The 22,728-nt window shown below is 42.9% G+C and overlaps 1 protein-coding gene across 4 annotated transcripts in view; it reads left to right on the plus strand.

Moving 5' to 3' along the window:
• Positions 1–22,728, plus strand: part of LOC141909515 (kinesin-like protein KIF13A) — a 111,672-nt gene that overhangs the window by 68,883 nt on the left and 20,061 nt on the right. For 3 of the 4 annotated variants that reach the window (XM_074799941.1, XM_074799943.1, XM_074799942.1), the window contains exons 14-19: positions 18,887–19,023; positions 19,617–19,726; positions 20,050–20,187; positions 20,763–20,931; positions 21,223–21,385; positions 21,888–22,085. In XM_074799941.1, coding sequence (XP_074656042.1) covers positions 18,887–19,023; positions 19,617–19,726; positions 20,050–20,187; positions 20,763–20,931; positions 21,223–21,385; positions 21,888–22,085 — 915 coding nt within the window. The remainder of the gene's footprint in view (positions 1–18,886; positions 19,024–19,616; positions 19,727–20,049; positions 20,188–20,762; positions 20,932–21,222; positions 21,386–21,887; positions 22,086–22,728) is intronic. The other variant, XM_074799944.1, reaches the window with a different exon arrangement.

The following is a 22,728-nucleotide window of genomic DNA, read 5'->3' on the forward strand; positions in this document are numbered from 1 at the left end:
TACGTTCAAACAAAACCGTCGTCGTCGTCGTCGTTTCACCGGAGGCGCGTCGTGAATACGGTAACAACCCGTAGCAATCCGTGCGAACGCGCGCGATGAAGATGGCGCTTGTTAAAAGTTTGATGAGTCGCGCTGATCACTGACCCTTTCGTTCCGCGTCTGCTCAGTCGATTCGTCTATTGCGTCTGCCCGCGCGCGCGCATTAGTTATTTATACTCTTATACGGTTTGTGCTCCGATTGCGTTAGGAAAAATGTCTAACAACGATTTTTGAACGGGATTGGAAGTGAGCGGAGGTGTCAGGGTTAAAGGAGGGCATGTGATGTTGGGGTTGTGTTGCCTCAAGAGATCATCACACAAGCCCATGCTGCCTTTAGATTGTTGCTTAGTGCTTTTTCAAGCCATGGAATCTTAGGTCCACGGTCAAGTTTAACTTTCAGCTTGAGGGATGAACCAGCCTATAACCCTAGAATCCTGCCTTGGACTGAACCAACCTGAAACCCTAGAATCTTGCCTTGGACTGAACCAACCTATAACCCTAGAATCCTGCCTTGGACTGAACCAACCTATAACCCTAGAATCCTGCCTTGGACTGAACCAACCTATAACCCTAGAATCCTGCCTTGGACTGAACCAACCTATAACCCTAGAATCTTTACTTGATCTAGACCAACCTGAAACCCTCAGAATCATGCATCGGATTGGCCAAACTTGCCTCCCCCAATCCTTATATGGAATATTCTCATACCTATAGCCACTACAGTAACCACTTTAGTGACCACTGGTCAAACGTTGAAATATACCAATATATTCAGTGTTTACATTGCTATCGAAAACCATTTGAGAAATTCAGATTTACAGAATACAGATTTCATTCAAAATTGAATCATGGAATTGTATACTAGAACTGAACCTTCAACCCCCTCTCTCCCGTTACAATAGCAATACAAAATGAGAACCATTTTCCAAGTTGAAACAACTCTTCGCTTGGTGATTAAATCTTCAGATAAGTGGTTGATATTTTCTCGGCGCGGTTCTTCGAGAACCGTTCGCCGAGTGTCTCGTCGATCTGCGTCGAGAGATGTTTTTCTCGTTAAAAACAATCTCCGCGCGCGCGCGAAGTCGGTTTACGTTTGTTTTCCGCGGTTGAAGAGGCACTCGTCGAAGAGACCGAACACGCACGCGGTCGCGCGGAGAACGACCTTCATCTAAAGCGGAGCCGCGCACGGCGCGATAACGGGGACGGTAATGATTTTTTTGCGCGCGAATCAAATTACCGGGGATCTCTCGGACGTCGTTGGAATTACGCGGCCGGTTCACGCGAAATTCGTTTTTCCTACGAATTACGATCGATCTCATTGTCGGCGCGAAATTGTCATTTCGTCGGGAAGTAATCGAAGGTGATGATTGGACGATGGTTCGCTAGTTTATATGTAGGGGGCGCCGCGTAGAACGCGTTCGAATTCCGTACGTCGGGGAAGCATCAGAAGGAGTACGTTTTTAGAATACTTAAGACCAGTTATAAGATCACCTTAGACTTAGTTCTGTTGCCAATCTAACAACTTGAGGCCGATAAGATTTAACGCCACTTTTTCTAACGACTATGCCCAGAAATGTTTTTTATGGTAGTCTGCAGAAGATATGAAGTCTGTCTTCATCATCGTTATGATTCAGCCATGTTTTGTAGTGAAACTAAGAGTGTTTGAAAGTTGTCACTCAGTCGCAGTTTGTTTGTATCGATGTGAATATTCTTCAGACCGAGTTCGTCAATTGTGTTTTAACGCTGTATATCGTCGCTTCAATTGTTTTCAAAATGACTCATAGAGTGAAGCCTTTGTTTTTAAGTGAAACTAAGAGTGTTTGGAAGTCGTTACGGTTTGTATCGATGTGAATATTCTTCAGAAGGAGTTCGTTATCAGCCATTGTTCAAACATGAAAGTTACGCCGTATCGTCGCTTGAATATTTCATTTTCAAAATAAGAAATAATCATAGCGCGAAGATATGTTTTGGTTTTCAAGCAACAGTGGGTGGTTTTGAAAATATCCAAATCATGGCATTCTTAAATAATGATGATAATAATAGTGTAATTTATACAGGTATCCCGAACCGAGTCTAGTTCAAATGCACTCAAAACTTGGCACCTTACCCCCAGTCTATTACTCATTTCCATGTATCAGTCATCTCTCCCTGGGGAGAAGTAACATCCGAGCAGCTACTTGGCGCTCAGGAGTCATCTATCAGACCAGGTACCCATTTACTTCTGGGTGGACGAGGTAATGAGGATAAGGGTCTTGCCCGAGGACACTAAGGGAATGTACGGGGTTTGAACCCGCGACCTGGCTCCCGGAATCGAACGCTCTAACCACTCGCCCGACACAGTACCCGGTCATCTGGGAGCTCTGCCTCTAGTAGGAAGTTCTGAGTCGACTAGCTCGAGGCATCTGCTCAGAAGAGTACAATAACTACACTCAGATGTGGTGAACTGATGATAAGATAAAAAACCCATTTCGTACAAATTAAAAGAATTTCAAACCCGAGAATTTATTTTTTCAAAAAATTCAAAATACACGACATTTCGATCTCACACCTGACGATGATCTCTTGGGTGAGATCGAAACATCGTGTCTTTTGAATTTCTGGAAAATTCTTCTAATTTGTACATAGTGGGTTTTTAGCTTTTCATCTGCTCAGAATTTTCATTGATTGCGTTTCTGGTTGTCTGTCGACGATGCCGCCGGTGTATAGTTCATCCTATTACAACTGCTTTGCACTACACGCGAATACGTATTGATAGTTTTTTTTTCGAAAGAGAGAGCGTAATTAGTTATTCGCGGTTTAAAGATTTATATCTCGTCCGGATCAAGCCGCCAGATCTAATACCGTCTCCTCGGAGAGTTGAATTTATTATCGTAATCCGCTAGGGATTAATTGGATTAAAATTCCTTCGTCGCTGAATCATAGCTGCTGTTTTTCGTCACGGAATTTATCGCTTGAATGGAAGAACCGCCGAAATAGAAACTCCGTCACTGTCGGGTTTCAAACTATCTTGATATTGTCGGTAGTGAAGAGCACAAGAGAAGAACCTAACAAAGAAACTCTGTCACAGTCAGGATTCAAACCATGAAATATTGTCAGGGTTGAAGACCTCAGGAGAAGAACCACAGAACCAATACCAACCACCAATATTGTTAGGGGTGGAGAGCTCAGACTCACTGAATCGAAACAAACTGTCACTGTCAGGATTCAAACTATCAACATTGTCAGGGTTGGATTGCTTGAACCACAGAACGAAGTTAGTCTCTGTCAGGATTCAAACTTATCAATATTGTCAGGGTTGGATTGCTTGAACCACAGAACGAAGTTGGTCTCTGTCAGGATTCAAACTATCAATATTGTCAGGGTTGTATTGCTTGAACCACAGAATGAAGTTGGTCTCTGTCAGGATTCAAACTTATCAATATTGTCAGGGTTGGATTGCTTGAACCACAGAATGAAGTTGGTCTCTGTCAGGATTCAAACTATCAATATTGTTATGGGTGGAGAGCTCAGACTCACTGAATCGAAACAAACTCAGTCACTGTCAGGATTCAAACTATCAATTTTGTCAGGGTTGGATTGCTTGAAGCTCAGAATGAAGTTGGTCTCTATCTCAACATTTTTGGGGTTTGAGAGCTCAGAGTGAACCTCTATAACAACATCCACCATATCATTGACCGGCATGTGTCATACATGTATCTGGGATCAATTTGCCGGTAAGAAGAGGAACAGATTTGTCACCGCCACTACGGCTATAGATTTTAAGTATCGGATTTCTGAACTCGACCGTCGAGTGATGTTGAAATCTTGATATCCCTGATGTTAGTATTTCATATTTTCTACCGATATCTCGCGCACGCGGTAAACGTCGCATTTTCTCGAGCGATATCTATTTCTCATAGATAGAGATATATCAGTTTTCGATAAAACTTGTAGAACTCGACGTGGAATTTCATCCGCGGTTTATCGTTTTTCGTAATCTGCATTATGTATAGATTAACTATATCGAGGATCGCGACTCGTTTTCACTGGTCTCTTAAAACAGTACATCGGGTTAAAGATGTGGTCGCTAAACCTAGCTCACAGGGTTTAACTTAAGATTGTCGTGGCTTAAACTTACGACCAGTCGAGACATCTTAGTAACAACTTAAGATCAGTTTTAAGATTTGAGACCACTTTTGAACCTAAGTCTCAACTTGTAGGACCTGGCCCCTGTGAAGTTAAAGGTAAAACTGGTTGTAAGACCTGGCCCCTGTGCAGTTAAAGATAACATACCTGGTAAAACCTGGTCTCTGTGAGGTTAAAGGTAAAACTGGTTGTAAGTCCTGGCCCCTTTGAGGTTAAAGGTAACATTGGTTGTAAAACCAGGCCTCTGTGAGGTTAAAGGTAACATTGGTTGTAAAACCAGGCCTCTGTGAGGTTAAAGGTAACATTGGTTGTAAAACCTGGCCCCTGTGAGGTTAAAGGTAACATTGGTTGTAAAACCAGGCCTCTGTGAGGTTAAAGGCGAAACTGATAAAAACTATGATGATGTTCTCAGTCGATGCTGTGAGTGTTTTATCCAGAATATCCCCCTGCAGCATCCCAGTTACATCTAAATCATCGCATTCTGCATTATCCATCTGTTTAATTTGTGATCCATCCAGAAGCGGGGATCAGTTCCCGCGGACAGTTCGACGACTCACTGGCGACGTTCGCGACGCGGCAACAAACAAACTCGTTATCTCCGCAGTAACCGGTATAATAGGTCACACGGAGGTTCAACTCGCGTGAGCGCCGGAGTAAATCGCGCGGAAAATTATCCGAGTCGTCGGAGAAAATAATCGTAAAATAAATCGCTCGGTTCGATTGAGTCGAACGTGGCGTGTCGTGTCCTCGCATGCCGCAGGTGGTTTTTAGTAGACTCGCCTGCCAGGGCTGCTACTAGTTTGAAGCGATACATGGGCAATTCATCTAAAAGCGATCACATGGAGATGAGTTGGATCGAGTCAAATAGACACGCACGAGGCCTGGGTCAGATTTGGCCCTTGGTTGATATAGGAGAGCAAAAATTTGATACAGGCCTGGTGCGATGTTTTTGGTTCGGCCAAATTTGGCATGGGACCCATTAAGCACCGTTGTGAACGGTTGGCCTGGGCCTAATCTGGCCTAGGCATAATTTGGCCCAGTTGAAACTTTTGCGTGACCATGGCTTTATGATTAACTACCGGGTATATGTCAATAATGCTGAGAATGACCCTTTAACTTCTTGAAAAACTATCAGGAATTTTCTCCCGGAATATTTCGTATCGAATTGAGACGCCGGATCATTTTCTATTTGTCCGAGGGTTGATTATTATTTCATAGCCGGCATTCGTTCTTGGAATTTTTTCACCGTACCTACGCGATTAATAATTCTAGACAGCACTTTTTTTGCGCCGGTGTTTTTTCTCGGGGTCCCCTGTCATCGCCGGTTCGGATGTTCTCAAATTGGCTCCGGTCGCCGGAGAATCCTCGACCGGAACGGAATGAGAAACGTATCATGCATGTATCTCTTTTATTCTGCTATCTTCATTGTCTCCAAGGATATTAACTCAATATAGATATATACATTGCGCAAAGCGGAGATATATTTGTATATGTCGTAAGTTCAATTGGCCATCAGCTAGAACTGTGGCAGTCCAGGATTCCATTTCTGGCGAAAAAGTGAGGGTCCACCTGATGTGCTAGACTGTGCAGTAGGACATCAACAACTGCGGTAGAAGAGGGTTCCACTGGTGGCAAGTGAGGATCCACCAGGGTGCTAGTGTGTAGTAGAACATCAACTACTGCAGCAATAGAGGATTCCACTTGTGGCAAGTGAGGATCAACCAGGTGCGCTAGTGTGTAGTAGGACGTCAACTACTGCAGCAATAAAGGATTCCACTTGTGGCAAATGAGGATCCACCAGGGTGCTAGTGTGTAGTAGAACATCAACTACTGCAGCAATAGAGGATTCCACTTGTGGCAAGTGAGGATCCACCAGGTGTGCTAATGTGTAGTAGGACGTCAACTACTGCAGCAATAAAGGATTCCACTTGTGGCAAGTGAGGATCCACCAGGGGCGCTAGTGTGCAGTAGGACATCCCAATGTAACTAGTGAGGATGGGCCAGGTATGCAGTTCGACACCCATTGTTTGTTAGTTACGCCATCTAGTGGGTGAACAAGCTTAAAATTTGAATGACAAGAAAACTTTCCTCAATCTGCCCTGTCTGTCGGTGTCCTGTCTCTAGGGTGCTGCATTAACTGTGTCATCACAGGTTGGTTACTCAATCGTGTTGCTATAGAGACTCGTTGTGTGAATCGATTTAATGACGTTGACGCCGATTGTTCGCAACAATCAAATTGACCGCATTACCGTGGCAACCGGTTACCGGTTCGTACAATAGCCAGTAATCAGTGACGAAACATCCGATCAGATGGATCGATGGAGGACTGGCTGATGAAGCCGGAAGGGACGATTAGATGGATCAACTACTGACGAACAGGTTGAGCCAAAAGGGACTGGCAGACTGGCTTAAAACTGATCAGCAGACTGACCTAGAACTGACCAGTTTCGTGACGGAACTGTCCAACAGACTGATATAGAACTGACCAGCAGATTGGCATAGAACTGATCAGCAGACTGACCGAGAACTGACCAGCAGACTGACATAGAATTGACCAGCAGACTCAACTAGAACTGACCAGCAGATTGACCTTGAAATGACCAGCAGACCGACTTCGAACTCATCAGTAGATGGAGCTAAAACTGACCAGCAGACTGACCTAGAACTGACCAGCAGACTGACCTCGAATTCATCAGTGGATGACCAGCATATTGACAGACGACTGGTAGCAGACAGACTCATGAGGTGAATAGACACCTCGATTTCTCCGAGGATCGAATGTTGTGACGCTCTGAACCGATACAACAAATATTGGCATTGCGAAAAAAAACCAGCGAGCAGCGTCAACAATCATCGCCACGATGACCAGAATGAGAAATATTTCCCCGATCGACGTTATTTACGGATCGGATGGGTTTTTTTTTGTTGTTGTTTTTTATCGAAAAATTGCGCGCGGAGAATTAATAATTCACCGACAGTAACAACAGTAGGAATATCCATCATTCTACTCTCCTTCTCTATCTTGACTTTTCCTATCGCTCTATCCATCTGCTCCCTTTGTCTCGCGTACTTCCCCCTTTTTCTCATCTTTCCCCGTCTCTTTTTACCTCCTGACCTATATCCACTCCCTGTCACCTTTATCAGTCTGTTTCAGCTTGCCCCATTGTCGCGCCATATTCTCCCGCTCTCTTTTCTCTCGAAATAACGAACAATTGAGCCTATTATCCTTGCTATGTGAGATTTCCAGCGAACGGACACAATTGCCCCTCCCTCCCTATTCCACCCTCCCCCTTCCCCCCTGGTCGTTTCATTTACATCTTTATATACACGAATATATAGCGTCTGATTGTAATCGCTGCCGGAACAAAGAGACATATACACTTCATACATAGAAACTACGGGCTAAGTAGGCAAAAAAAAAGCGAGCGCGCAACAACGGCGTTGACTGAAATGGTTGTTGACAGCGCTGATAATTTCTAAATGGACCCCGAAACTCGTAGACGAACTAGAAATCGCTTTCCGACACGGGCGCGGCGTAAACATACGTGACATCGGCGCGAATGGCGATCGCGAGGAAGACTTTGCTTCGCACCGGGCGGTGGTGGTTTATACCGGTGAAAAATTGTGAAGAAATCGACATCTGCTTGAAAAGTTATGAAAAAAAAAAATAAAGATTTGAAAAATTGGGGAAAAATCATTGAAATGTAGGAAAAATTTGTTGTTGAATATTTAAATCGCCTTTTTATATACCGTGGAGCTGAGAATTTATGCACAAGCTGTGTAGATGTTTAAGCAATTTTTTGTTTTACTTGTGATCGGTAACTGCTTATGTTATTGTTACTTGATGTCTGAAAAATGTGAAAAATTATGTTAAAAAAATGTTATATCGATAAAAATGTGAATATTCCATCAATCTGACAGTGAATAGTTGAGACGTATCAAAGTCTCTATAAAATAGGGCTTACGAACGAACAACGTTTTCAAAATTACGATCAGTTTTTCATTCTATTCTTTCGCGTAATTACAATCGACAATTCCGAATTTCAATCTCGACCGTTGAACCGTGCGGCTTTACACGGATCATCGACGACGAACTGACGTGTTTCGAATTCGCGAATTTCACGGCAACGACGAGATTTGTCGCACACGTCGAAAGACGACGACGACATTGTCACAGATTGATGTAACCGTAGGATTAGTTACACAACGCGGCGCGCGGTTCCGCGCTACATCATATCTTAAAAACGATAACATCTTCACCCGAGATGAAGTCATCGTCGTCGTCTTCGTCGCGTCGGGGATGCTGAGCGTGGTTACCGATGCTGAAATGATGAATTCGCCGCGCGTAACGTTAAAATAACCCGGCTACCGATCGGGCCGCCGATCACAGGCCGCCAATCGCACGCGTTACTGATCGATTCAGATAACCGGAGATGACGGTGATCGATGCGATACCCCGCCTCTTAAAACATGGCCGCTTCCATAAATTCCCCTATGACAAATTGAGATGCGACGATACAGAGACTATTCCGAAAAAGATGTCCGTCTCCGTAAATCCTCCTATGATGTCATCAAATTGATGCGGGAATTAAGACCTTTCCAAAAAGATGGCTGCTTCCACAGATTCCCCTATGACGATTTGGCGCGGAGACTACACGGTGATACAGAGACTATTCCAGAAACAATGTCCGCCTCCGTAAATCCCCCTATGATGTCATCAAATTGATGCGAAAAAATGAAACGATGACTGCTCCTATGAATCTCTTTCTATTCAAATCACACACAGACATGGTGTGTTCTATAATTAAGGACAGATTCTGCAGTTTTCGGGTTTTCTGGTTTTCTTTTTGGTTGATCTCGATTCTGTCCACGCTAAAATGGAACGGACCGATTTAGAACAAATTTCGCGCTAATGCGAATGCTTTGTGCGTTGTAAATTTGATCGGACTAAATTTAGAAGTAGTTTTTCTGACCGAGATGTTGTTGTTAAGAGCGATTTAGCGCGGGGGCGACGCACTCGGTGGCAGCGTCGCTGAGTCTAAAGACAGCACCGAGATAACCCCTAAAACCATCAACGAATGAACAATTCCCTGAGCAGCGAGACCGACGAGCGAGTCACAGAGAGAGCTGGAAAGAGAGGCGTGGAGTACGTTTAATGATACGTAGTAAAAACCAGTAACGACCGACCGCGGCGCGCGTGAACATAAATGATATTTATTTGCGTATTACGGCGCTGAATTTTACGACGTATTCTTCGAGGTTTAGAGATTTCTTCGATTTCGTTAGCGGATATTTTACGTCTCGCTCGAACGCGTCGTAAATACCCTACCACCCCTACCACCCCAACCCTCCACCCGTCCCCCGGTTCTCGTTATGGGTACGAATCTGCCTCTGCCGGAGAGGAATTTGATTCCATAATCGAGAAGAGTCGGTCGGTTTGATTCTGTAGACTGAAAATTTGTTCATTTTTGATGTTAGATTGATGTGAAAAACGGAGGTCTGCTTGACAAATTGTGAAGGAAGTGTAAACAATTTGAAAAATCTGTGAAAAATTCTAGATAAGTGTGTATACAAAAATATTTTGACCCCCTTTCTATGAGATGAAACCATGAAATTGAAAAGAATTTTTGTGCAAGCTGTGTTAAAGTACGAGAATTGCCTGGATCCTGAGTTCAGGAGTTACATATGAGTTTGATTGAAGATAGTTCTTCGAGTCTTATGGAGTCTTAAGACTTTCCATTTCTACTGAAAAGTTTAAAGGAATGGAACAAAAGGCGTTCGACTTTCAGAAGAATGGTGCAATTTTAAGAAAGATGTTTTTTCCAGCGGAAGATGAATAGCCGGGGTTGCCGCGTACTTTTCCCATCGCACGCCGTTAATAGGGATAAAGCGTTTCTGTTGCGTTCTTCATCAGAGCGAAGCTTTGAAGGGATACGCAATCCTCCTCCTCTCTGACAGCGGTGTAATATATCAATACGCCTCCTCGCCTGCCAGTGACTGCTTCAGTTCACCACGAGTTCAGCTGCAGCTCAATAAAAACACCTGAGTGAGAAAAATTACTTTCTGTCACTGACTAGAATTCCAATAGCTCTCTTAGAGATGACTTAATCGTACTAGTAGAATTCTACCTGAGTTCGGTTGTATACTGGGTAGAGTTTGTGAAATACAGTAGACTCTGTCTCTTACTGCGGTTAAATTCTACCCCGAGTTGAAGTAAAATACTGAGTAAGAGTTTGTGAAATACAGTTGACTCTGTGTATCTTATTGCGGTAATGTTGAAAAAATTCTAAACAAATTCTAGTTGTGACTGGTAAAATTCTACCCCAACTTGGTTTCAAATAATGAGTAGAGTAAAGGGTTTTTGAAATACAGTAGACCCAGTCTCTTACTGCGGTAAAGTTGTGACTGGTAAAATTCTACCCCGAGTTGGTGTCAAATACTGAGTACGAGTTTGTGAAATACAGCCGTCTCTGTCTCTCACTGTGGTTTAGTTGAGAGTGGTGAAATTCTACCCTAAGTTGGTGTCAAATGCTGAGTACAAGTTTGAGAAACATAGTAGACTCTGTGACGAGAGAAATCCCACAATAACGAAGCCAAGATTGAAAAATTCTATAACAGAATGATTGTATTTGAGCAGCGACGTTTTGGCTAACAACTGTTAGCCATCATCAGTACGCCTGATGATGGCTAACAGTTGTTAGCCGAAACGTCGCTCCTCAAATACAATCATCCTGATAAGAATTTTTCAATCTTGGCTTCGTTATTGTGGGATTTCTCTCGTCATCATCATACACGGATATTGTGTATCTTCTTGTCTAAGTAGACACTGTCTCTTACTGCAGTAAATTTGAGACTGGTGGTAAAGTTGAGACTGGTGGTAAAGTTGAGACTGGTGGTAAAGTTGAGACGAGTTGGTGTCAAATATTGAGTGAAAGTTTGAAATACAGTAGACTCTCCCTCATACTGTGGCAAAGTTCAGAATGTACAATTCTACTACGAGATGATGCCAAATACCGTGCCAGAGTTAGGGAAATACATTAATAGACTTGGAAATAAAGATGAGACCTGTAACCGTTTTTGTATTCTAGTCACATTAGTTTGATTTGTTCTGGGGACGAGATAATTACTGTGTAAATACACTATTGTTTATTGTCTATCACTGATTGATGATAATTTGTTGAGTAAATATCGGAAAATGTGACGAGCGAGAGAAAGTGTTGAATATAGAGTTGTGTTCAGAGCACTGGACGTTATAGATAGGGTTTAGTGATAGAAATGGATATATAAGAGAGATGAGAGATGGGAGAGTGCCGGAAAAGGAAGATAGAAAAGGAGAGAGAACGGAAGGGGTATTCGAACTTCGCCTGATGAAAAATGCCGATTACATAAAACATAATACATAACATTCCTAGAATTCGTGAGATGATTTAATGTTTTATTTGACTTAGTAAATAGTAAAACTGCATCGTACCAGGAATTCTAGGTATACTATGCGATATGCTTTATGCATTCAGCGATTTTCACTAGGCGAGGTACGAATACCCAGAAGGGAAGGTGGTGCACTGGGGGCCAAAGGATGGGAGCGAGGGATTGAGTGATAGTGGGCAGAGAAGAGTAGAAAGGCGAGGACACGGGGAAAACTGAGCAAGAGAGGGATAGGGTTGAGACTGAGGGAGAAAGAAGGGTGCAATAGAAAGAAACAGAGCAAAAGGGAAAGAGAGAGGCGGGTGAGTTGATGGAAGAATAAGGAAGTAGAAGTTGTCGGAGAGTAGAAGGAGAATAGAAAGAAGAGTGCGATAGAAAGAAAGAGTAAGAGCAAGAGGGTAAGACTAGGAAAGACAGGGAAGGAGTAAGAGTGAAAGGGAAAGAGTAAGAACAAGAGAGAGAGAGAGAGAGAGAGAGGGAGTAAGAGGAGAGGGAAAGGGAAAGATAGCAAAGGGCGGATGAAAGGGAGAGAACAGAAACGAGAAAGAGCTTATAGAAGATGAGAGAGAGCATAATGATGATTGAAAACAATCAAGTTGATTAGGTATATCTATAGTGTTTAGGGTGGAGTCAAGTTAGTCTCGGGTTCTCATCTTTTATTTCACGGTTTCTCGTTGTTGTTCGAAGGATTATTTTGTCGGTGTCGTTGACGACGCTTTTATGTAATAACCGTTGTTTGACCTGCGCGATTGTGCGCGCGGATTTCTGCGTTTTATATCTGAAATTTATCGCCACGGTTTTAACTCGGCGTCCATTATCGCCGAGCGGAGACGATTTATTGTCACACGCCTCTCCCGACCTCTTAATAGTATCGCACGATTTATTGAACCAGGTCCTCGGATATGAAGATGACACAGTCTGTATATCATGAAACCAGTCCCCTGGGGCATGTTTAAGTATTATTGATATAGCCCAGGGCTCAGTTTCACGAAAAAGTTTACCTCAAATTTTTGGTGTAATTTCCATTGGTTACTTCATATTTTCAATGAGGACAACAATTCAAACTTAACTGATTTAAGCTTAAACTTTTTCTTGAAATCAGACCCGGACGATGAATCTGAGCCTTGGAGTATTCGACTTATATCTAAGCCGACATCGCACAGCGAAGATTTGGTCCAGGTCAAAGTGATACTAAATGCAATGCTCAAACAAAGCGTAGTGAGTCACTTCCGGAACCACGTGCAACTTCAAACGCAACAATTTGACAATTTGACCCATGCTAAAATTTGGCCTGGTCCAAAGTTTTCGGTCAGGCCAAACAGGCACAGGCCCATTTGGCACCCGGGTGTGAACAGTTGTTCCGGGCCAAAATGGCTCGTGAGAATCAATCTGAGCCACGGGTATTCAAGTGATATCTAGCCTATATATAATAACTGTGGCTAGGGGGCTTAAAAAATATCTATCACATCCAGCCCGAGGTATTTCATCGGAGAAATAGCGTGTAACACACATCTATATAGATCTAATGAGGTATGATGGTTTTTCTGATCGCGTCGTGCGCCGTGTGACAGGAAGGAAGTCGGTTCGTTTTTTTATATACGAACACGTGACTCGGTTGCCGTGTTACCGGAAGGATGCGCATTGTTGTCGTCGTCGCCGTCGACGGCGCGATTAGGCCATTGTTGACATCGTCGCGACGACCGCGTAACGGTTTATATAATTGCGAAATCGGCGACGTCGTCACGAACCGTCGGGCGACGCACGCGATCCTCGTCGCGTTACGGGAAATGAGCTCGATCGGGGTCCGCGGCTGTAGTCGGCGTTTCTTCATTAGTCTGAACCCGAGACAGCGAGGTCGCTGACCCTGAAAAAACTCTCGGAATCAGAAATAATGTCCAAGAAAAAATCTGCGAAAACACGATGATTTTGTTAAGGGGGGTGAAGTGGCCACGCTGTTAGACCACAGTTTTCATTTTCAGTATTTATGTTCTGATCAGGCCTACACATATTTAGTGGAGGGGGATACAAGGGGATAAATACAATACATGTGCTTACTTTAACAGCGCTAATGTTTCTTGGATGTGTGATGAATTCGAATGGATTTTATTTTGATTACCCATCACGAGGTGGACTGTAAAATGTTTCCCTTCATCCTCGTAAAACCGCTGCCCTGTGAAATCCTCGATCCACCCCCCCCCCCTGAAACTTAGTATCGAATAGAAAACTGTAAGCACATAAAATGAACTCATTCCCACAAACCTACGGGTAACCAATCAGCTTGTGCATTGAGATCACATGATTTAGAAATGCGACCGCTGATGAGAATGTGGTTCCATTGATGGAATTATTTTTTTTCTCGTTTTTGTCTCCGGGGCGGATCACATTGTCGTGGGTGTCCTCGACCGCTTAAGTCCGGTCGTGGTCTCGCCTCGGGTACTGATGTCACGCGATAGTTCCCGCGGTCGACGGCTTTGATATCGCGGCCACGACGACGCGGGACGTCGCAAAAATTTCGCGCTTTACGAGACGACGATGGGGAAAAAAACGCGAAAGAAAATGAAAATGACGGATAATTGTAACCGTCGGGCGAGAGAGGGAGAGACCGCCGCGTGATTGGATAAGTTACAAACCGACGAGTAATTTACTCGTGAGTTACACGCGAGTAATTATCCATCGACGAGTAATTAGATGAAGTTCGTTAACCGACGCTTGCGTGCCAGGGGTCATTCAATTCGGCTGACCGGCCAGTTCTGTAATTCGATGGCTATAAGATTACCCATCTCATTTGATTACTGACTCATTAAAAGTTCGTCCTCGCTCAGCTGGGGAGATTCACAGTGATAGATCAATAGATAGGTGATATATTGGGGGGGCAGCCTGATGGTTCCTGACTTGCCAGGAGCCTATATTGCTGCAGTAGTTGATGTCCTACTGCACACTAGCGACACCTAGTAGATCCTCACTTGCCACAAATGGATCACCTATTACCACAGTAGACTACTAAGTAAGGATCCTCACTTGTCACGAGTGGAATCCTCTTGTCGCATTAGTTGATGTCCTAATGCTCACTAGCGACACCTGGTGGATCCTCACTTGCCACAAGTGGAATCCTCCATTACCACAGTAATTGATGGCCTACTACTGCACACTAGCACACCTGGTGGATCCTCATCGCAGTAGTTGCCACAGTTAGAATCCTCTATTGTCGCAGTAGCTTTTCCTAATGCACATAAGCGACACCTAGTGGATCTTCACTTACCACGCTGCCGCAGAAGCTTCTTCAGTTCTGGTTCGCGTTTGAATCGCAAACTGAGCACCGATGGCTCTTTTCCTCGAAAATTCTTAGAAAAACCGACGAGACAAACTGAACAAGAAAGACTTCACGAGAGAGAGATTTCTCATTGAGAAATGAAGAGCCCTTCTGTACGCCGATAACGAGCGGGTTGTTATTATTATAACGATGAGAAAAACTAACTAATGAAACTTCGCACAGACTATATGTCGGTTGCCACGACGATAACCGTCGCTGCTCAGTTTAAATTTCGGTTTTATTAAATTCGTTAAGTGGCACGTTTAACGACAGCAGACGGATTGTAATTAATTTGATTTTTACCGCGTTTGGGCGAAGACGATCAATAATATCGTTATAGTGTGATTATGATTGCCATTTAATGATGTCTCAGTAATTAATTTCTAGTAACTGGGGGAGTAGAGGGAGAGGGGAGGGGGGGTAATGACTCAGCCAGTCGCATGAACTATAGTGCGACTGGTGGGAAACTTCTCTTTGGTCCATATATGAGATATCCTAGCTATTCGACCAATCAGTAATGGTCTTCTTTATTTTTGTTGAATATCTCTGATTGGTTCATATATGAGGTATCCTGGCTATTCGGCCAATCAGTAATGGTCTTCTATATTTTTCTTTAAAGAGCTCTGATTGGTTCATATTATGAGTTATCCCAGCCATTCAGCCAGTCATTAATGGTCTTCTATATTTTTGTTAAAAGACCTCTGATTGGTCCTTTTACGAGATACCCTAAGAAATTGACCAATCAAATGTAAGAATTGTTCTCGACTCTCAGCCCAAAACTCCTGAAACTTTCAGCACGTGCAAAATCACCTCGAAATGGCTGGAGATATGTCAGAACGACCCCTACGGCTAAACAGTAGCACCCCCTGGTGTTTATAATTGACTACGCTCCTTCACGGCTCATACGTCATTACGGTAGCGCCCCCTAGGACCGTGTGATTACGCGGTGAACGAGCGTCGCACTCTGTTTATCGGTAATTGTTCGGGATATTTTCGTCTCCCGTTGGCTGCAATTACCGATCGTCGACGACGCGCGATTACTTATACCAGACACAATTTAGTTGTCTTCGTTTTCCCGCGACGATAATTTCGACGTCGTCGCCGTGACGACTTCCAACCCGCGCCGCGATCTCTCGATCGCGCGTTCGCCGATTTCCGTAATTCGAAATAAACGGCGAATTTTCAAATTGTTAAATCATCGAGGGAATCTGACGGGTTTTATTGCGGCGCCTCGCGCGTTCTGTGCTGTCTGTTCGCGTCTGTGGAACACCGAACCCCCCGGAGTGTGAAATAATAAGTTGTTAGAAGTTTTAAAACGGCACGCAGAAATTGAAGCGCACCTTCCCCTCAAGATTTCCTGGTTTGCGTTAAGAAAAATTGCCGCTTCAAGAAAGATTTATCTCTTTGCCGAGTGACTTGCCTGCTCTTACCCCTTAACGAACATCCCTTTATGCCTCTTCCTATCAAAAGCTATGAGGCTTCTTTCTTGTTGCCCTTTAAAAAACCAGGGTACTTGGCAGAGTTACCGTCATATTTCCCCCCCTCTAAGAAATAAATGCAAGAAAGCAAACCTGTGAATTCGATTTTGCTCCCAACCTCTAGCTACCCCCATGGTGATTGAATCAAGCTGCAATCTGCAATGGTTTTTAAACCTGGGGTAAATTTGGCCCATGCTGGCGAGGCCCAGACTAACTCTTCACACCAGTGTCCGATGCGTCCGTGCCTGTTTAAAACAGCCTAAATTTGGCCAAACAAAAACGCAGGACCAGGCCCGACCCAAATTTTTTACGTCGGTCCAATTTTTCCGCGTGCATGAATGCTAACTGGTTTTTGAAGCGACTCGGCTCACTTGTCACGGCATCATTCTGGTAAATATTCTGTAACGAGTGAGTGGTTTACATGCGATCACACGGCCCGTCACCAGACGTTAGAGACAGTACTTGTTGTTATCGTTTTGACAAGAATTGCTAAACTCAGCGATGAATCACCAAAACAAAGACTCACACAGCTAAAAAGCTGTACTTGTAAATGTATGAACACGTTCTCCTACTAAGCACGAGCCAAATATGAGGCTGGTCTGATCCGGGCTGGTTTGACCCACACAACCCCCTTCCCCAACGCGTGATCGTGGCTATGAAACCCGGTTATCATATAGAGTATAGCAGGCCCCTGGTTCTACAGTTTTAATCCGAGGATGATGATACTGTCGATTTCGTTTTTTTTTAAAGCCTCGAATATCTAGAAAATTAACAACTAATCACGCGTGCATTTCTGTAACGACTCGTATTGTTGGCGCGTCATCGTCTTTGAAGTCGTCGGCACGGCGACCGACGAGTCGAGAAATAATTAATATCTCGAGCGTTTTCCCATTCTATGGCGCGTTCCGTTAAAAACGGGGGGGGGGAATCGTGACGCGAATTTAGTGAGCGTTGGGATGAAATGTTGCTCGTCGCGAGCATCCGCCAAGCTGTCGCAGTTCGAAAATATTTCATCAGCGTCTGTGTCCCCTTCCTTCGATTCGACCCTATACATCCCGACGTTAAAAATAACTAATCTAATTAATTGATAGTTTGAAACTGGAGATATTTTATCATGGTATTGGATCCAGAGTACGCGTCACTACCCAAAAGGCACTTCGATGCCTTGAAATGTAAAAGGTGTATTCCCGTACCGAGTGGCCCATTTTGAAGAACTTGTCACATCCCAAAAGGGCACATTGATGTCCACTAACGCAATATTAGGTTTACTAGAGCCCTGAAATAAACCAATTATCTTTCGTTGACAAAATGAAAAAGGGCACCCAAAAAAATTTGATGGACTTGTACAAGTATCATAAGTCCCCCTGGATCCGCCCCTGATCTATAAGCCAGCCCCTGATATGCAGCTTTCTTCAGCTGAAGAGTCTCCTTGAACTTTACTTTATTTCAAAGTGTCCACTGCTTTCTAATAGTCACCTTCAGGGTCCAGTTCCATGGTGACGGCTTAGACTTAGAACGCACCAAAGACCATTGTTGTTCTATAGACAATTAAGACCAATCTTAGACTTGAGTCCACTCTCCGCTATGGAACTGGTCTCAGGAATACTTGTTGGTTATTTTTGACTTTAGAGTTTAAGTTCTTTTCATTTGGGTGAAATTTCAACCGAAGAACTGTTGTGGAATTAGCTCCTCATCGATCGAACTAGATCCTACACGTCAACTTTGGTCGTTATGTTACGGTTTCCCGGCGCTGACCAGTGCAGTCGTTACCGAGATCGTGGTCAACAGAGCGTATAACCGTCGCCACGGCGATCGTCGCGAGAAAAAAATCTATCCAATATCTCGCTTTGTCGAAACGAAGTGCGAGATTTTTTGCGCTGTACGCTTACACGGTTTCATCTTTCTATCTCGAGACCAAAGATAGATTCTTTTTCCGCGTATGGAGATTTTTCCGTGCTGTTGGCAGATAGCTGCTGCTGCTGCTGCTGCTGCTACTGCTGGTGCTGGTGTTACTATCAACACGCGGTTTATTACTATCGAAAAAACCAATACCCGATAACCCTTCACCCAAAACTGCCGGAGAGTCCCCTGCAGCCTGTTTCACTAAAAACTCTCAATAATTAATGAAGGAATTAAATCGATTTTGAGTTGTGTTTTGTTTTTATGAATCCAGGTCCGATATTCCAGGGGAAAAACTGTTAATGAAAACTCGAATGCCGCTTTTAATAAGTAACAGCGAGACCTGAATTCGTGGAAAAATTATTTCTAAAGAGTATCACACAAACCTGCAATGAAAAAACCAAAAGTTTTGAAACTAATACATTTCATATCACTCCTTTTTTCATCGAAAACTGAAAATTTGGATAAATTTTCAAATGATTTCAATCGCTTTTTTTTCCGCATTGTCGGTTTGACATTTCTTTATTTGCAAATTTCTACCCCTTTATGACTAAAGGTTTAGATGTGTATATATATATTTAAAACGATTGTTTACATTCGTATATTTTAGGATCATACCCTCGTCGGACGGCCAGATGCCCCGACCGAACAGGATATACAACTGTCTGGACTCGGCATTATGCCGGAACACTGCATCGTTGATGTGGAAAACTCGGAAGTATTCGTGACACCCTTCGAGAATGCCAGGTACGTTGAAAAAAATATCATCCTTAATGAAAATTCATTTCCATGTCAAACTAAAATGAACTTAGAATAGGCTTTAGTTGAGGCTTTAGGACCAAAATGAGCTTAAACTGCTCTTCTGAAGTTGCTAGACTGGGGCCGTTTGCAGTCATGGACTAGATTTAGACCAGTCTCAAACAATGTACTATGGCCAATCTAACAACTAACATCTAACATCTAACTTTGAGACCACTTTTGGACTTCAGTCATAACTCAGCAACTGGATTTGGTCTAAAATTTTAACGAGCTTAGGCTGGTCTTAAGTTGTAAGATTGGTTATAGAACCAAGATGAGCTTAGACTGGTTTTGAGTTGTTAGATTGCATAGAACCGTAATAACCTTAAACTTGTCTTAGAATATCCAAAACTTGTAAATGTACTAATCCTTCGTCTATCAAAATATCAAGAATTATAGGCTTAAATCTAAGGTCTAGATGAGCCAAATCAGTTTTAGAACCAAACTGAACCACTGGTTACACCAATCTGGGCTTTGAAACTGGGCCTAGGATTAAGATTCTCAGCGAATTATTAAAAAATCTATTTGTATTTTTCTTGTAGGACGTGTGTGAACGGTTCTAGCATAAATAGTAAAACTAAAGTGAAACATGGCGACCGAATTATTTGGGGAAACAATCACTTTTTCCGCATAAACTGCCCGAACGCGAACAGTAAGTTAAAAAACAGCTCCCTCTACCGACCGAATCAGGAACTATGAATTGAGAGTGTATTCTAATAAAGACCTATGATCCCGGACGTCTGTCAATCAGAATCGGAAATGGAAAGCTATATCTAAACTGTAGAACTGGTGTATCTAGGAGCAGTTCCATAGTAGTTGGATTAGAATAACTCTAATTCCGATTAGACCAAGGAAGGGCTGATCGTGTTGTGTAACATTAGATTTTCGATGAAAAACAGCAGATTAGAAAAATTACTATGTTCTTTTTGTATCATGGTTGACTGATTATTTATGTTTATTTCGATATCGTCTCAGGTCCGTCTGCCGAACAGCCCGAGCAGAAGGTCGACTATGATTTCGCTCAGCAGGAATTGTTGATGAATGAGATGCCGAATGATCCGATACAAGAAGCGATACAAGCAATAGAACAACAGCACGAGGATGATAAACAAGGTAAATATCGGCTGTAAGAGCCTCATCCGACATAGCTAAAATCACCTTAGATCTAAGTAGGGCAGGGAAAATTCAACTGTCTGTCCAATTGAGTTTCTATAACCCAGTGTTTTCAATAAGAAATTAACAAGCCAGGTCCCTTTGAAAAACAGGAGGGTCCCATAATATGTCACAGCCCCTGAAACGAAAGCTTGTTTGAAGTAACAGGCGGGTCCTATACAAATGACAGACGGGTCTGGGACCTGAGACCTGGCTCTTATTGAAAACACTGTAAACCAGTTTCATTTGAAGGATGTTAACTAAATTAAGTACGCACAAGCTAGGACCTGATTTTAAAGTTGAAATAGTTCTGTAGAAGTAGAGCCTAGGGTTAAAGTTAAAAGCCTCTATACTGAAAGTTAAAATTTGGGGCTAGGCTCATAACTTGTAATAAGAATTTTGAAATGATTGAATTAAGCCATGGGTTGAAGTGAAAACTGGTCTACAAAGTTACAGACCTATCAATTTTAAGTAGTTATCGAAATGAAAAATGATTTTTTAACAAATTTTTTTCTGCGTATTTTTCACGCATGCAGAGGCTTTGGAGAAACAGAGACAAATGTACGAACGTCAGATGCAGATGTTACGAATACAGCTGATGTCGCCGAGTACGCCGTCTCAACCCTTCGTACCATTCCCGCCTTTTGACTTCTCGAAGATGACGTCACCCGGCTCGAAGATACACCAACAATGGGCACAAGAAAGGTCAGTATGCCGGATGATGAAAACCCCACCAGTTGCTTGCCAGCTCAGGCTGGATGAAAGATTGGTTGTACAAACCAGAACCGAGATTTCCAATTATTTACTATTTACTTTGATTTAAGCAAAGATTATTTGACCGACCATCCTTACCTTGATTTTGGATTTAAAAATCAAACCCCCTGTTTCGTTCCCGGCAGGTGTGGTGAGTTTGTGAGGGATGAAGCAAGTAGCTATTCTTTAAGACATTTTTCATCCCGAGATCAAATCATTCATTATTATTTTTGATGTTTTTAGGGATAAGTTATTCAAGCAGAGTTTAGCTAAACTGCGAGAGGAGGTTTTGAAAGCGAATTGTTTGGTGCGAGAAGCGAACGTACTCGCTCAGGAGATGGGAAAACGTACGGAATTCTCGGTTACCCTACAAATCCCCGCCGCGAACCTGTCTCCCAATAGAAAGGTAAGATACATCTAGAAATCTTGTGAAATTGATTAACCAGTGGGTACCAACACTCCGACTTATGGTACTGACTCCTCTGAGACATGTCGCCGTACCTGGGCCCATTTGCACAGTTGTCCAAAAGTGGTCTCAATTGATGATTGATTGGTCTTAAGTTGTTGGATTGACTATATGGAATGGGCTTAGACTGTTCTTAAATCTAAGCCCTGGATCTAGTAGGTAGAGTGAATTATAATACTCAAGTACCCTGCAGGAAATTTTATTGACATATTTTAGCGCTCCATATTTCAGTGCTCGAAACATTTTTGAGATAACTTTGTAAGTTATTAATTAAGGGTTTCAGAGTTTAAAAGATTGGAAATGAAGCTACTGGACCCTTTGGCCTGAATCCCCAGTTATAAGTCAGAGATTTTGACTTCATCACAGCTTTCAACCGTGGAACTGGATGCTGGATTCTTATCATGGATCACTTAGATCTTTGTTCTATTTTTCTGTTCTGTAGCGTGGGGCGTTCATGAGCGAACCGGCGATTCTCGTCAAGCGTAAAGACCGCGTCAATCAGGTCTGGTCGATGGAGAAATTCGAAAATAAGATCATCGACATGCGCGAGATGTACGAGGAAAGGAAGGAGAAAGGATTACCGATGATGGTAGAGGAAATTGAGCCCGAACCTATTGTTGATACTTCGGTGTTGTATTGGGTTTGTTTTGCTTTAGTTGCCTCTTTATTTCGCCGATACAGTAAACCTTTGATCATGAACTCGTGGAGCCGATTTTCTGAATCAGGTTCCAAATTCAAACTTAACCATGACTACTATTTTGAGAATAGTTTCTTCTCTTTTTAAGGGCTCAACCACTCCCAAAAATATCAAAACATTCTCTAAGTCAGAACGATTTCTAGCCCATAGCCCCGATTTCTAGTCAATAAAACTACTGTGTCTTATATCAGATTATCTTCATTTTTGGGGAGAAATATTAAAATTATATCAGGTGATACTAGGTGGTCTAGACTACAAATTTTCCTCTCAAAATTCTCCCGAGTTGAAGAATGGTTTACTGTACGAAACGATGCATTGCTGCTTAGAACTAATTTGAACTTTGACGCTAGGTCCAACATAGCGGTAATGCCGAATATTGGAATTTTCACTTTTTGCAAATCCATTAACCCTTTCAGTGCTGACTAATTAATACCCTATAGTGCTGGAGAAAATTTGAAAATTCTAAAAAATTCCACCCTAGTGTGTTGAACAATGGGAATACCACTATAGTGCGTCTACACCGCAGTGCGGTGTATCGTTACTAGTATTTCACTATGTTTGACACTTTCTGCCATTTTTCACTAGA

Source organism: Tubulanus polymorphus, chromosome 8, assembly GCF_964204645.1.
Source record: "Tubulanus polymorphus chromosome 8, tnTubPoly1.2, whole genome shotgun sequence".
NCBI lineage: Eukaryota > Metazoa > Nemertea > Palaeonemertea > Tubulaniformes > Tubulanidae > Tubulanus > Tubulanus polymorphus.